The following is a 15,848-nucleotide window of genomic DNA, read 5'->3' on the forward strand; positions in this document are numbered from 1 at the left end:
TATTGGTAGATGCAGTTGTTTCAGAGAGCAGGAGCTGTGTGCGATGAGAATAGCGAGTCTGTCTGCCCCCATTAATGGCGTTATGATAAGATGATTTAAGCCCAAACTAGCGCACAGCTTCCCAGCAAGAAATAGAGATGGACAGATAAAACAAAGCTGAAGTTTTTAAATGTACATTTTTCCTCTTTTTATCTTGATTTTTTAATGTATATATGCATGTATATGTTTTCGCAGGTTGTCTGGAGTTATGGCTATGACTCCTCAATCACTCCAGGACAAGTGAAGAAAAACAAAACAAGAGAAAAAGGATGACGCGAAAGAAAAAGAGAAAGGGACCAACATCTGCAAGTAACAAAGCCAGAATGTGGGGAACTATGTGTGACTTATCAGAAAGGAAACATGGCAACAGTAGCCATGGACATGGTAACCAATGACAACTATTGTTATTCACAAAGAAATCAGGATCAACCCCCCTAAAAACGCAAAAGAACGCACAATGGAGGTCTGCAAGCCACAGAACCTCCATCAAATGAACAGACGAGCGAGAGGAGAAGAAACAGGGAAAGGAAGCCAGCATTAAAAAAAAAAAAAAAAAGATGATACTGATGGCTTAATTTTCCCAAGAACATTTGCAAGAGTCTCAGTTCTCAACAGTAGAACATGATATTTTACAGCAGATGATACTATTCCATCTCGCTCTTTCCTCCGTTCATCCTGCCTGTTGCCATTTCTCTTTTACTCAATTTATTTCTCAAGAACCAAAGCAAGACTTATTTTTCCTCGCAATAGAAAACAAAATAAAAGTCCAACCTCATTAAATGTAACATCATTTGTCTTTGAATGAATTAAAAAAAAAAGAAACACAAGCAATGACTTTATATTTCAAAAGCTATTCAAATATAAATTCCCAAAATTACAAAACACGATTTGTAACTGATCGTAACGTTCAAATTACAGTGTACAAACAGATTGCCAACTTACAATACGCCAATGAAACTCAAAACCACTTATATATACACACACACCAGTCAGTGCCCATCATAGAGATTCTCCTTCTCTCTCTCCATCTCTGTGGAATGGGAAAAAAAACCCAACACAGACCAGTAGAAAGACACCCTCGAGAGAGACATAAAGAGAAAGAGATGGATACAAACAGAGAGAGAAGCAGGGTATTGATAGATGCAGTTGTTTCAGAGAGCAGGAGCTGTGTGCGGTATGCGATGAGAATAGCGAGTCTGTCTGCCCCCATTAATGGCGTTATGATAAGATGATTTAAGCCCAAACTAGCGCACAGCTTCCCAGCAAGAAATAGAGATGGACAGATAAAACAAAGCTGAAGTTTTTAAATGTACATTTTTCCTCTTTTTATCTTGGCAGGAAAATGATCTGCATTACCAAATGGTTGCATTACCAAATGGGTCAAATAACAACAATACAGTGGTCCTCAACTGAAAACCATTGTTTCTACGATCTACTTGGGCTTTTGGGAAAGCAGCCCTGATGGGTCATGGACAGCAGGGAAGAAAATGCTAAAGGATATAATAAAATGCAACTAACCTGTTATTGTGCATAGTTAAGATAAAAAAGAAATGAGATTATCCACTTTTTAAGGGAGTAGAACATGATTCTGGATGCACTTCAAAAGTTGTGAATGCCGTCAAACGTTTGGCGTAAATTCATTTAAAATCTTGGTAGATATTCTCAATCCATAATTAGGGCTGTCGCGATAACCGCAATATCGCAATACCGCGCTATTGACGAGCAAACCGCAGAGGAATGAATGTATGTTCACTTGCAACAAAAGTAAATTATTTATATAATAAAAATAATGCTACATTTACTAATAATATTAGTAGTATTACTAATAATAAACTTCAGTGTTTGATTAAGGACATTTTTACAATTTTATATGATAAAAAAATGTTGGTACTGTACTGGGTTGCCACTTAAAGGGGTGGTTCAGTGTTTTTTTTCTAGGCTTGATTGTGTTTATGGGGTGCAGTCTAACACGTGTTAATGCTTAAACAGCAACATTACACACTAACTAATGTTAAAAAAGTGAAATAGCAATGAACCACCCCTTTAAATATAATAATAAAATTAATATAAATTGTACTAAATGCATAATAAAAAAAAATGTCAAAAAGCAAAATATACAAATGTTCACAGTTCAAAGGTTTGGTGTTTTCTTTGATTTCTATGAGTCTCTTATGCTCACCAAGGCTGCCTTTAATTTATAAACAACAACAAAAAGTAAAAACAGTAATATTATGAAGTATTACTGTTAATAATTTGCTGTTTTACTTATTACTGTATTATTAGAAATAAGTTTTCTTTTTGAATATATTTTAAAGTGTAATTTAATCCTGTGATAGTAAATCTGAATTTTCTTCAGCTATTATTCCAGACTTCATTGTCACATGATCCTTCAGAAATCATATAATAATATCTTTCTAATATGCTGATTTGGTGCTCAAGAAACCGTTCTTATTATCAATGTCAAAAAGAGTTGTGCTGCTTAATATGTTCCTGTAAACCAGGGAAGTGGCTGATAATGACACTGCACACTGTTCAGCTGATAGTCTATTCTCTTGAGTGTTTCCTGCCCTCACCCTCATACAGTGTGTCACAGTGTCGTAATACAGGACTCTGTGTTTTTTCTTTCAATATTATGCTTCAGGTAGCGCAGATTTGAGAATGAAAGAGAAGTCTGAAAATGGGGACATTCCATTGAGCATTAAGCACTGGTTCTTACCCAATATGTGGTTGAGCTGGTCCAGATAATGCTTCCCAGGGAAGATGGGTCTGTTAGACAACATCTCAGCCAGGATGCAACCCACAGACCAAATATCAATGGACTTGGTGTAGCCCTGAAAGATTAAGACAGAGAATGTCAAAACATGCATCCAGTTAATAGGTTAAATGCTAATAACCTAGACATACCTTGGAGTTGAGCATGATCTCAGGAGCACGGTACCAGCGAGTAGCCACATACTCTGTGAGGAATCCGGTGTGGTCATGTTCTGGGTCGGCTATCCGTGCCAGCCCAAAGTCACAGATCTACGGGTGAGGAAGTATAATTATTCTCCACACAACCCTCCAACAAGCGATTTTGCTTTAAAAAGCCCCTCATTTCTATATTTAGCTTCACTAGGATCATTGCTTTAAGATTAAACAAAGCACAAGAACTACACTTCTAAATTTAATCCTGTGTTCCTCAAAATATCTGCACTGAAATAGATCGCTTACAAAATGATTTCCATTTCACATTAGGTTTCATTTTATATTTACTCTTTAATGTCAGGTTATCTGTTTGAAGCTGCTGTGTTACTGTATTGAGTTACTGTCAATGTACTAAACACATTTTTTTTCATATTAAGAATTAGAGTTTTATGTTTGGAGTTTCATTCTTCAGGAAAATGTGTGTGACTTTTCTGACCTTGAGGTCACAGGTGGTGTTGATGAGAAGGTTCGAAGGCTTCAAGTCTCTGTGCAGCACATTGGCAGAGTGAATGTATTTCAGCCCTCGCAGGATCTGGTACAGAAAGTAGCAGATATGGTCATTGCTGAGTTGCTGTGTTTTCAGCAATTTGTAAAGGTCGGTCTCCATCAGGTCCTGTACGATATAGCTGAAATGCAGTTAAAGAACTACAGCACAACACTGTGATGATACACACTATCTCCAAAATACAATGGTATGTACAACAATTCAGCCTACTGCATTGTGAGCCTGTTGGTGTGCATGTTTAAGGATACACATCCCTCATATATTCGATGCGACGAGCTCTCAGGATGTCATTGATGCCGATGATGTTCTCATGACGGAACCGCAGGAGGATTTTGATCTCCCTCAGGGTGCGCTGGCAGTAGGTCTGGTGTTCAAATGGACTGATCTTCTTAATGGCCACTCGGATCTTATTCACATGATCAAAAGCTGAGCTGCAGGCGGCAGGGAAAGAGATGGTGGGATGAGAGGGAGTATTAAAAAAAATCAACTCATACAAGCTTTAACTCGTGTAGCATCGGCAACAATGTTAAAACAAGTGAACAGAGGTGCTTAAACTTTAGAACAATCCTGAATTTCAACCTAAGGCTATGATAAATATTATATTTTTATGAGATGTGTATAAATTGTTTAAATCCCTGCTGTGCTGTGTGTGTTTTAGCTATGTTTTGTGTGTGTTTTGCGTATGTTAATATTATTTAGATTTTTTTAAAATAAAGACAGCCATGTTTTTTAAAAGGCTAGGACAGCGTTTTAGTGCCACGTAAAAAAAAAAAATCTAAGATTATGAGATCTTTAAAAAGTCTATTCCTTCTCGTAATTTTGACTTTTTTTCTCAAAATATTATAAATTTAATATGTAATCTTACATTTACAATTGTTGAATTAATCTACAATTTTCAATTATTTGATTAATCTTACAACTGTAATCTGACATGTTAATTTTTTTTAACGTGGCACTAACGTGTGGGGGGGGCATTATTTGTATACATTTGAAAATTTTAAAAATGTACAAATGTTTATCAAAATTAACATATTAACATCAATTCAAAACTCTAAAGTTTTCGAAAAAAATAACACAATTTTATAATAATTTAAGTAATATTGTATGATTTTAATTGTTAAATACGATAAGAAAATCTCAGATGGGACAGGCCAAAATCCCAATTTTACATATATCTAAAGTGTTTACATTTTTCGGTAAAGTGCACTGCATTTGTGGAAAATGCCTAGTATCTGATTCTTTATATATTTTCTTACTATGCAGCTGTCTGATTGCCCTACCCAAAGATATCCATAGAAGGAAGGTCTTTGTGTTTTATTACAGGGGGTTTTGTTTACATCCTCCAACAAAACCTAACAGTCATTTTGAGGATGGAGGACAGACCAACGCGCACAGTTCTGAATTCTGCACCTTAACTATTTTACCACCATTTAAACACGTCTTACCAGCAGCTGACATCTCAAAAACGGTGGGTACTTATTTCTAGAAAAACCGCAAAAATGTTGGCTAACCCACTTCATGCACATACGGCCGCATCGTAGCCACGCCTGTTTCACGAGCTCGGAGTGAGATGTCAGATTGCTAGCGGCGGAGCCAACAGCACTAGCATGCAGTTTCACACCACAAAAAACAAAACAAAGCACACTCCTAAAATCAAGAATGACAAGTGACATTCAACATCCAAACTCATCGAGTGTTCTCCATAATAACATGGATTCGCATGCAGCGAGACCCTGGCTGTGTTTGAACGCTGGCGAGCTGGACAGCAGTTTTAAACGTTCCGAACGCGAATATGATGCCAAAAAAATACTCTTCATGTCGGCAGAGCGCTATGCTTTCAAGCACAGCCAGTGCTGAAGAAATGGGATTCAATCCAATGCATTACTCGCAATCTATTGTTAGCTCTGAGTTTCTGGGAAGGATATGCAAGGAAACTTGTTGAGCGGAAAAAAAATTTCAGTTGCTTTTGAAACGCCGTGTATATATTCTTTCCTCTCTATAAAAAGGGAATGCGGAATGGCATAGGCTTTTAGAGAATCAACACCCTTTTTCTTTACTACGAAGAGATCAGTAACGTTACCAGCCCATTAATTCTCGCCCCGATCCAACAGTAACGTTATCTCCAACCAAAGTGTGTGACTGCAAAAACGAGCAGTTTCCGCTTACCAGACCATCCCATAGGCCCCCTCCCCGATGTACTGGAGATCGGTGTATCGGGGGCCAACGTCAAAATTTTGTCCCTTCACCGACTCCAGGCCAGGCTTGGATCCCGCCGCTCCATTGGCTCCCCCGGGCGCGACGGCTCCTCCAGCCCCGGCGGTGCTGCTATTCGAGCCCGCGGCTCCGGCCGCCGCCGCGCTGCTGCCCGATTCCGCCATCGTTTCTGTCCACAAATCAGTCGCCTTCGTGCAGTCTTTGGGAGGAAGAGGGCCTCCTGTTTGCCTTCTCATCAAAGACAGGTTTATCGGATACAAAGGCTGCCGTTATACGATGCGCTTTCTTGACAGTCGAAGAGGAGTCGGTCAAGGCCCCCCTGTGGATGCGAGTGCGGAACGAGCGTGCATCTAAACGGATCGTGAGCGCGAACGCGCACTTCTCCTGTACGACGGGCGTGCGCTGCGCGTGAAAAGTCAGAGCAAGCAGACGCAATTACACAGTGCTCGAGTGGGTGTGCAGATTGAGGCCTCCCACGGTTACGGTTAGTAGGCCCTCCGGCGTGATTTACAGTTTGTGGTGGGAAAACATAAAGTGAAAGGGAAAAGAGGGTATGTTAAAGTGTGAGATAAACACACGAGTTCGTCATATTTTCCATCATCTGAACATTTACCACTGGAACAAAAACGGGCGTCATATATTATCTCATATATATTAAAGGTGTTGGATCGTGATATTTTATACTCATTTCCCAATTTGATAGAGGTAAATATAACCATTTAACCATTCTTTAAACGCATTTGAATATTATTTATTATTTGATGCATTTAAACACACGCACACGATCTCAAAAGGCATTAATTGTGTCCATTATATTGTGTGTACGATTTTCGTACACACAATATACGTATAATATACATATTAAGTATACGAAATGTGTACGGTCTACTACTTGGAAGATTCACATATACTGCAGTGCAGCGAGTCGCATGAATTGCGTCACCGAAAAGGCTGGGCTGATCTCTCACTTCCTGGTTACTGCAGCTCTGGGTTTCATAGATTTGGAATGAAAGCAGTTTCCCGTAACTGGGTTGCATAGGTGCATGTAGCGCTTAGTCTTATTGGGGTTCCGTACGCTGCTGGTACAAGTGGAGTTTGGTATGTAAATGAATGTAATAATTTATATTTATTTAAATTCTTAATCTGTAGTTGTGACAAGGTTGACAGGTGTATAATCGACAAGTTTTCCTCTTCTAAATAATGTACTTTCTCGAAAATTAACCATGGTTTTATTGTAGTGAAAGTGTAGTAACCATGTTTTTTTTTTGGTGTATTGTTTACCATTTGTACAATATAACCACAATTTTTCTACAAATACCATGGTTAAACTATGGTTAGTGTAGCAAAACCGTGGTAAATTTGTGATTACTATAGGTTTTTTGGTTTTATTTGTGGTAAAACCATGGTTAAAGGGGTCATATGATGCGATTTCATTTTTTCCTTTCTCTTTGGAGGTAAGGGATAGTGCTCATTGTTGTTGACTTGTGACTCGTGAGTCTTAAAATGAAAGAAACGTTCTGTTATGGAAATTTTTTTTTTAAAGTCTCTTTCAACCAATTTTCAGCAGGAAGAACGCCGTTAGCTGCATTTCCAGTCTCTGTTCATCAACATCTGTCTGCATGTCTCCTGCCGCGCACGTTAAGTCTCGTTGTCCATCATATACCGGCTCAGACACACCCCGCTTCCCTGTTCCAGATGACAAAGTAAATTGGGACACAGACTGGCCCCAGTATAGCCCTGTTAACTATACCGCCCCCACTGTGCTGAAAAAGCCTGTTTGGGCTGACCCAGAGATTGGGTGAGTATTAAATAAACAAACAAATAAATAAATAATATAATGTACCGGTATATTATATTTAAAAATGTGTGTGTGTGTGTACATATATATATTAGCAAGGGTGTAACTTTGGTTTGAGAAGTGGGGGGGGGGGGATTTGTGTCACAATTTCCCATTGTGACACAAAATGGGGGCAATGTTTTCGATTTGAATCCCATTTCCTGCATTTACATACATTTAGGGACTATGGTGATACAAAATCCAGGAAATAATTAAGTTGATTACAATGAAAAATTCTGCCAAAAAGAATAGTAGGAAAATGCTGACAGAAAATGCGCAGTTTAAAGTGGAGAGTGGAGTACCCCCTGAGGCATTTCTGCTTACCCCCTCTCTTCCACTTAGACTGCACCTTTTCCATTAAAGGACAATATTTGCCCCCTAAATGGACTTTCCATTGCATTTTTTATCTTTATAATTACAATATTAATAATGTTTTAAATTAAAAAAAAAAGTTCAATAGAGTAAAATGCAATGATGATAAAAAAGTGAAAAGTGATTGTTTTAAATACTAAAAGCGCCAGTAGGTGGCGGTAAGTCACTGTCTTAATGCGAAACAAACACTACAAATTTTCTGATTTAAAAGAAAATTCACACGGTGTATTACAAGAGAATTACAGTGATAATGATTTACCTGATGTATGTTTGGAAATATATGTATAAAAATCTATTTATGCTTTCTTTAGTGCATTTTCCCCACAGTTCAATTCTTTGGATGGATCTGTGGACAGGGGAAGCCACGAGGGCTCATATCATATCCAGAATGGCAAACCACTGTGAGTCAAACATTAAAACACCAGATCATCCAAAATATTTCAATAATTGCAATATTTACAGTGCTTGCATTGCTGCTTATCAATGTCTTTACTCACTGTAAATCATTCTCAGTAATCCACATGGAAGAACTGGGCTAGAGGGCCGAGGATTACTGGGAAGGTGGGGTCCAAACCATGCCGCTGATCCAATAGTTACCAGGTACTAAAGTGTGTGTCAGAATAAATGGAAACAAACCTTTTACATGTAATCTCTTTCCCATTGGACCGGTTTAACAATTCCATGCATGCAAGGTATTTTGTGTGTAATGTGGCAGGGTTCACATGCTTAAAACCCTCTTAAACACACATTCCAGTTTCCTGTGGTTTCATACAGGTGGAAAAGAGACTCTACAGGACAGTGTGTCCACCACACTAACTCTCAACTCCCTGTGCTGCAATTTGTGTCCATCAAGAGGTTGGACTGTGGCGAATGGGCCATCCCAGGGGTGAGTATGAACCTCAGTGCTTGTTTTACATTTTCAGAGTGGTTATTTTGAGTGAGCAGCACCTGTGGGGTGAGCATGTTTAAAATTCATTCTGCTAATATGCAAAAAGATGGTTATGATATTTGTTGCTGTGTGTTCAGGGCATGGTGGACCCTGAAGAGCGCATTTCTCAAACATTGCAGCGCGAGTTCTCAGAAGAGGCATTGAACTCTCTGCAAGCATCTCCAAGTGAGAGGGAAAAGATCCAAAAGCGAATCACTGAGCTTTTCGACTCAGCAGGTCTTCAGGTAAGACCATGCGCTTACACTTCAAAAGTTTGGAATAATTACGATATTTAAATGCTTTTGAAAGAAGTCTCTTATGCTCACCAAGGCTGCATTTATTTGATTAAAAACAAAGGAAAAACAGTAATATTGTGAGATATTATTATAATTAGAAAATGATCTATTTTAATATATTTTATAATGCATATAAATGTCATTAAATTTTGAACCAAGCAGCTTTCTGTTGGTCAACACGGTGAATTTGTTTGACCAAATTTAACACAAAGTGAAAACTGTTTCACCCTCACGAAAAACAGATTACACAGATTCCTGTTGCAATTACTGGATTTCACCAAACAACGGTAAATGTGACTGCATCTTAAGCATTGCAGCACTATATAACACAGCATCTTTTTTCCTATAGGTGTATAAAGGTTATGTAGATGATCCAAGAAACACAGATAATGCTTGGATGGAGACAGTTGCAGTCAATTTCCATGATGAATCAGGTAAAAACAGTGTATTGATGAAACACGTAATAATATTTGGGTGATATGTTATTGGCTTATTGAGTAAAGTAGATTGTTCTATCCCACGTATTTAACTCAATTCTTTCCATCTAGGCAATAGTGTGAGTGAGCTTCCATTGCAAGCAGGCGACGACGCAGGTCAAGTGAGCTGGATTGATGTTGACTCCTCCCTGGCCCTTTATGCGAATCACTTGCATTTCCTAGAGACAGTCGCTAAGGAAAGAAATGCCCACTGGTAACAGAAAATAGTAAAAAGTGCTTTCTGTTTTAACATAAATGAAGGAAATCTTTTTATGAGTCTAATTTGAATGACGCATAAAAAGATATGTAGCTTAGATACATAAGTCAGACAGAAACTAGGAAAATCCGGCACATATTAATATGAAGTGTGTTGGCAGTTGGCACATAGTAATATGAAGTGTGCACTGTTTGCCACAACACTGCCAAAAATTGCATTCCAATAAACCAAATGTTAACCTCAATTATCTATATGCTTTCTTAATATCCAGTAAAGCATGGCTACTAGAAATGGAGGCATACAGATTAAGTTTTCCTGTTACACTGAACTGACCACTACTGCTTGATTAAGAACTCGTCTATGACTCTTTCTGTAATAACCAAAAGAAAAAAAAATCATACACTTATTCTGTGTGTTGTAGTCTGTTGTGCTACATTTCAATATTTTGAGGAAAATGATTTGCCGTAAAAAGTATTTAATACCGAAGTGATTTGATTTATTTTATTTTGACATACTCAAAAAACTAGAGCAAGAAATATGAGAGTGTCAATATGTTTGGTCTGACTCTGAACATCATGGACATTATGAATTTTCTCAAAGCCTGTTTCTTTTATACTTGTTCAAGGAAATCTCCAGGTTAAAAACAAGTCAATTGGCCCTCATTTTCTTAATGAAATAAATGGAGGTTACAGTGGGGCACTTGAGTCAAATAAGTACTTGCATTGGTGTTTGCAACAGATTTGATCATGTCAACATTAAAGCTTAAGAGTGACACAAGGGAAATAAATTCTTGACGTTGGTTTTAACCTTGCAAAAATTGCCAAGTATGTGCTCTCAGATTAGGGGACAGAGTTGTTGATGAGGTAGAAAGATCTGTCTCAGAGATTTTCACTATGGCTTCAGTTTTTTTAAATTATTCTGTGGTGACAAAATCATGTTTTTGATCATGAGCTTGCCATCTGGTTAACAGTTGTACATATGATTGTTGGTTGTAAGCTCCCATTTAAGAGATCTAATTAAGACAGTTGATCTAATTAAGAGTAAAGAAAAATCCAGTAAGATAACGACATTTCACCACACTGCTTATTTGATCTTACCCTTTTTAAGGAATTCTTTTTGTGGCTGCAATGAATATATTACCCACTGAATGATTTCTTTAGAGCATAAATGTGTTGTGATGGACAAAAAACATTGTTTAAGTGCATTTTAAAACAATAAATTATAACTTACATTGTAAAACATTGTGCAATTTCTCCTCACATCTTTGATCCATTTTAGTTGGCCACTCTGTAACATTAGTAAGATGAAATATTTTCAGGTTACCAGTAACAGAAAAAATATTACTTACTAGCAATAGGAATACCCATAATCTGCTTAATGTTGGCAATCAAATACCACAATATTTGGACATTAAAATGTTTTTGTAAAATAATAGGTCAGAACCAAATCAACTTCCAACTTTGTGCGCATCAACTAGATTCCATTTTTAAATCTGTGACCATTGGACTCAAAAATATATAGTAACTTTAGTATAGCAAGTTCTCAATGCCTTTAACTGAGCACCTGAAAGTGTTATCTTTTGTGTATGATCTTGTCTATGATGCCTTGCCATCATGATTTATCACTTACATCTTTACAGCCTATGATTCAAGATCTTGTAAATCTTATAGGTTTGATTACAAACATTTTTATCAGTGCTAAATGATTACTGATATGGAACACCCGCTATATAAATACAAGCAGCTGCATATTAAAAAATATGCTTGTTTTTGTAGATTTATATATGCAAATATATAAACCCACTTATTTTATTCTTTTTGTTGGAAAAAATATCACCAGTTTGAAAATACAAAACTACCACATAATTAAGGACAGTTAAAACCGGTTCAAATACATTTTACAAGATAAATACAAACATTTGTAATGAGGAAGGAATGTGAAGGCAATAAATGCTGTAACTGGTCCATTCACAGAAGTACTGAATGTGCAGATAAAAGTTGGCCAGCATAAAAAAAAAAAATCAGTTTATACAGATGTTGTTTCTGATGCTTCCAATTTTTCTCCTGGACTAGAAAAAGTCAAAGGAAGTAGTCAGCCACAGGTTTCTTAGAGGGGATGCCTCTGGTTTCCTGAGGTGCAGCTTCAAATATGATAAACTCCTTCTGGAGATGCTCATCAAGCTCCAAAATGGCTGCCACATTACCACACCTAAGAAATATTCCAAAAGAGTAAATTAATTGATTCAAACCAGCATATTTACATCTTAATGGTCACTGATACACACAAGAGTTACTGGACCACTGTAAGATGAGAAGAAACAAACCTATAACAGTAGTTTGGAGCAGACCACACCGTTAACACAGTTTCATTGAAATGCCACTTGTAGCCCTCCATCACCAGCTGATGAGCTCTGCAGATCATGCTGATATCATTGGCAGCATTAAACTGTGCCACCACATCACTACCAAACAGATATCCAGCTCCTCTGGGACTCACACCCCACCCTGTGGTGTCTAGAGACAAGAAAAGAGAGGTATTAACAACATATTGATGGCCTTTCCTTTATTGTCGAATATCACATTAGTCTCCTTCACCTTCTGGGTCAGACCACAGCAGGTCACACATGGGTCCATCATGAGGAACTTCCTGTTTTCGGTCAATAGTCCTGATCTGATCCAAAGTTTGAATAGATGGAGAAAGGCCACCATGCACACAAAATATCTGAGGAGCAAAAACAAGTGTATATGCATGATACTTTTATTCAGCATTAAATGAATCAAAAGTGACAATAAGTTTTACATTCATCCAACAGAGCTGTATTTCAAATAAATGTTGTTCCTTTGAACTTCCTGTTCAAAGAATAGGAAAAATAGTTTTCACAAAAATATTAAGCAGCTGTTTTCATTGATAAGAAACGTTTCTTGTGACCCAAATCAGCCTATTAGAATGATTTCAGAAGAATCACGTGACACTGAAGACTGGAGTAATGGCTGCTAAATAAGGAATAGATTATATTGTTAAACATATTAAAATAGAAAGTGGAAAGATACAGAATTAAGAGGACCTACCTTGCCATCAACAATAGCAGAGAGGGACAAATAGTCAAAGATCTCTGTGCAGTACCTCCAGACCGTAACAGAGCCATATTTTCTGAGACACTCGTCATAAAAGCCATACACTTGCGTGATCTGCCTCGACTCGTGATTGCCTCTGATCAGCGTTATTCGGTCAGGGAATCGCACCTGAAGACATAAATATAACTAATATAACTATGAATAAGAGCAGACTACAGAGTGTAGAACAGCTTTAACATACACACATTACAAAGCAAACAGGATTAACTTCAGGACAGATACTACACCTTTAATGCTAGCAGCAACAGAAAAGTCTCCACACTATAGAACCCTCTGTCCACAAAGTCTCCCATGAAGAGGTAGTTTGTCTCTGGAACTTCACCTCCCACCTGAAGACCCAGAGGACAACTAGAGTCAAACAACACAGCACAATGCATTGTTGTTGTTTTTTTTAAGAAACTTGATCTACCAGTCCATACAAGTTCAAAAGTAAAAGTATTGTAAATTTAACAAACGCCATATTGCATTCTCAGTCACTTACCCTAAATAGCTCCTTTAAATCATAAAACTGCCCATGTACATCTCCACAGACCTGAAAAAAAAATAATGAGCTGCTTTCACAATTACATAATCCTATAAAAGGTTATAAAAGGTAATGTATACAGAAATACTCACTGTGACGGGAGAATCTACCCTCTGAACATTACTCTCTTCCACTAGAATCTCCCTATAAAGCAAAACAATGACACTTACAGCATAAGTAATGTAGCTTTTGAACATTATTTCACAACAAGAAACTGTATAATGATATAAAACTTGAGAACAATCAGCACCAGTCATTTAGATGCACATGGGTTGTGCATAGCGGAGTAAAACTAATAAGTAAAACAAATGCATAATGAGATATCTGGGGCCCGTTCTTCGTACATCGCGTTAGCTGGATTTGATTGTTGACGATTTGGCATGATCTTGGATTGTTTGGTTCTTCGAAGCTCATCTCGGAGTTGCTGTCATAGCAACAGGTCCTTAAGCTTAAACCTGCTCGGGAGCAGGCTTATTTCATGTAAACAGGATTAGATCGCATTTTTGTTAGCAGAATTGATCCTTAAAATCTGTCCCAGCCACTGCTACTTTATTAGAGGAGTACCCTACTAATCCAGGTACAATAATTTACAATAACAATAATTTAAAAATACAAAAAATATTATAATGTTGTGTAGTCATCATCTATAACACACAGCCAGGTTTACTCGTTGAAAACTGTATTAGTGATGAAATAATTACTTTATAATTGTATTGGAGTCTTATACACATGCTATAAAGTTAATCTGAATCGTGCATTAATTTGAGTGGTGACAGATATTATGGGAGTGGCTTTATGAAGCGCAGGCGATGCAGATAACTTGATCTGGACCCTTAAGAAACTTTAATTAACGCTGTCACGTAACAAATCTGCTTCAAAGATAAAATTTAATTAATTCATAATTACAACACTGAAATAAAAATGTAAAGCCTGTACAAACACTAGAAATCATGAATATAAATAATTGGGAATCATGTAAAAAAAATAAAAATAAAAAAAGTGCACATTTCATTTATCTATTATTACATTTATGTAGTTTTGTTCGCTTGGCTGTAGTGCTGAGGCTTATTTCATGTAAACAGGATTAGATCGCATCTTTGTTAGCAGAACTGATACTTAAAATCTGTCCCAGCCACTGCTACTTTATTAGAGGAGTACCCTACTAATCCAGGTACAATAATTTACAATAACAATAATTTAAAAATACAAAAAATATTATAATGTTGTGTAGTCATCATCTATAACACACAGCCAGGTTTACTCGTTGAAAACTGTATTAGTGATGAAATAATTACTTTATAATTGTATTGGAGTCTTATACACATGCTATAAAGTTAATCTGAATCGTGCATTAATTTGAGTGGTGACAGATATTATGGGAGTGGCTTTATGAAGCGCAGGCGATGCAGATAACTTGATCTGGACCCTTAAGAAACTTTAATTAACGCTGTCACGTAACAAATCTGCTTCAAAGATAAAATTTAATTAATTCATAATTACAACACTGAAATAAAAATGTAAAGCCTGTACAAACACTAGAAATCATGAATATAAATAATTGGGAATCATGTAAAAAAAATAAAAATAAAAAAAGTGCACATTTCATTTATCTATTATTACATTTATGTAGTTTTGTTCGCTTGGCTGTAGTGCTGGGCGGTATACCGGTTCATACCGAATACCGGTGTTTATTTTTGTTAACTTATGATATGAATTTTTAAAATACCGCAATACCGGTGTATGTCACTTAAACATCGTTCAGAACGCGACACGGTTTGAAAGGGGTCCCTTTTCACTGTTGCACTTTGGTGAGGGAACAGCTGTATGTGTTACTAAGCGTGAAAGTTCCGAAACTGAAGCTGTAGAACTAATAGAACGTGATGACACAGAAGAACTCATCCACAATATCCACATTGACCGCCACAAATATCCACCGCCCCCTGCCATCAGCTCCCGCGTCTCACAAACACGAGCGCGACTTTAGCACTAGATTTAGCAACTTCAGACCCTTTTAGCGGCTTTTTTCCATAGAATATTCATACTGACAAACCTAGAGACTTTTCTGGATAAACCTTAGCTATGGTTCAGTTGGAAGATTTCGCCAGTGCTGTCCCGCGAACATGAGGTCTGACTTTCCCGGAGAAGTGTCGCCTCTCTCTGCGTCTGTTCTGTGCAGTGAGCGGCAGAGAAGCAGCACATTCAGTTGGCCGCACCGCAGCCGACTCGTCAATAAATGAGTACAAAACAGCATTTCCTAGCACCTGTCGCTTACTGATTGTTTGGAATTATAAATATGAGCATAGTTCGTCTGTTAATATCACATGCACTTTTTAGTTTGTTGTT

The 15,848-nt window shown here is 37.4% G+C and overlaps 3 protein-coding genes across 11 annotated transcripts in view; 1 reads left to right on the forward strand and 2 right to left on the reverse strand.

Moving 5' to 3' along the window:
- Positions 1–2,524: 2,524 nt before the first annotated feature.
- On the reverse strand, positions 2,525–6,092 carry LOC107729189 (mitogen-activated protein kinase 3-like). Its single transcript, XM_016539607.1, has 5 exons — positions 5,675–6,092; positions 3,757–3,939; positions 3,440–3,629; positions 2,944–3,060; positions 2,525–2,870 (listed from the first exon to the last, which is right to left on the reverse strand). Exons 1-5 carry the CDS (start codon positions 5,956–5,958, stop codon positions 2,670–2,672), a joined length of 975 nt encoding a protein of 324 aa, XP_016395093.1. The 5' UTR covers positions 5,959–6,092; the 3' UTR covers positions 2,525–2,669.
- A 38-nt stretch (positions 6,093–6,130) lies between these two features.
- Positions 6,131–11,530, forward strand: LOC107729190 (ADP-ribose pyrophosphatase, mitochondrial-like). Of its 7 annotated transcripts, none has more exons than XM_016539610.1 (8): positions 6,131–6,206; positions 7,287–7,520; positions 8,243–8,332; positions 8,445–8,531; positions 8,706–8,817; positions 8,958–9,104; positions 9,505–9,589; positions 9,704–11,530. In XM_016539610.1, the coding sequence occupies exons 2-8, from the start codon at positions 7,342–7,344 to the stop codon at positions 9,847–9,849; spliced, it is 846 nt and encodes a 281-aa protein (XP_016395096.1). In that variant the 5' UTR covers positions 6,131–6,206; positions 7,287–7,341; the 3' UTR covers positions 9,850–11,530. The 7 variants fall into 7 exon arrangements, with proteins under 7 accessions (XP_016395096.1, XP_016395097.1, XP_016395100.1 ...); XM_016539611.1 differs by having other exon boundaries at positions 6,139–6,206; positions 7,290–7,520; XM_016539614.1 differs by lacking the exon at positions 6,131–6,206 and adding an exon at positions 6,232–6,427.
- A 126-nt stretch (positions 11,531–11,656) lies between these two features.
- Positions 11,657–15,848, reverse strand: part of LOC107729194 (serine/threonine-protein phosphatase 4 catalytic subunit B-like) — a 6,451-nt gene continuing 2,259 nt past the window's right edge. For all 3 annotated transcript variants that reach the window (XM_016539624.1, XM_016539623.1, XM_016539625.1), the window contains 7 exons: positions 13,598–13,649; positions 13,464–13,514; positions 13,210–13,311; positions 12,917–13,090; positions 12,443–12,569; positions 12,172–12,361; positions 11,657–12,056 (listed from right to left, as the gene is read on the reverse strand). In XM_016539624.1, the coding sequence (XP_016395110.1) occupies positions 11,927–12,056; positions 12,172–12,361; positions 12,443–12,569; positions 12,917–13,090; positions 13,210–13,311; positions 13,464–13,514; positions 13,598–13,649 (826 nt within the window). In that variant the 3' untranslated portion in view covers positions 11,657–11,926. The remainder of the gene's footprint in view (positions 12,057–12,171; positions 12,362–12,442; positions 12,570–12,916; positions 13,091–13,209; positions 13,312–13,463; positions 13,515–13,597; positions 13,650–15,848) is intronic.

Source organism: Sinocyclocheilus rhinocerous, unplaced genomic scaffold (assembly GCF_001515625.1).
Source record: "Sinocyclocheilus rhinocerous isolate Xijiao unplaced genomic scaffold, SAMN03320098_v1.1 scaffold1029, whole genome shotgun sequence".
Lineage (NCBI taxonomy): Eukaryota > Metazoa > Chordata > Actinopteri > Cypriniformes > Cyprinidae > Sinocyclocheilus > Sinocyclocheilus rhinocerous.

Excerpts from the sequence above, each read along its gene's own strand:
- LOC107729189 (XM_016539607.1), bottom strand. The coding sequence starts at position 5,958 with ATGAGAAGGCAAACAGGAGGCCCTCTTCCTCCCAAAGACTGCACGAAG. Across the intron at positions 3,061-3,439 it reads ACACCACCTGTGACCTCAAG|ATCTGTGACTTTGGGCTGGC; the intron begins GTCAGAAAAGTC and ends CCTCACCCGTAG. Across the intron at positions 2,871-2,943 it reads AGATCATGCTCAACTCCAAG|GGCTACACCAAGTCCATTGA; the intron begins GTATGTCTAGGT and ends TTAATCTTTCAG.
- LOC107729190 (XM_016539610.1), top strand. The coding sequence starts at position 7,342 with ATGTCTCCTGCCGCGCACGTTAAGTCTCGTTGTCCATCATATACCGGC. Across the intron at positions 7,521-8,242 it reads TGGGCTGACCCAGAGATTGG|TGCATTTTCCCCACAGTTCA; the intron begins GTGAGTATTAAA and ends TGCTTTCTTTAG. Across the intron at positions 8,532-8,705 it reads GCTGATCCAATAGTTACCAG|GTGGAAAAGAGACTCTACAG; the intron begins GTACTAAAGTGT and ends GGTTTCATACAG.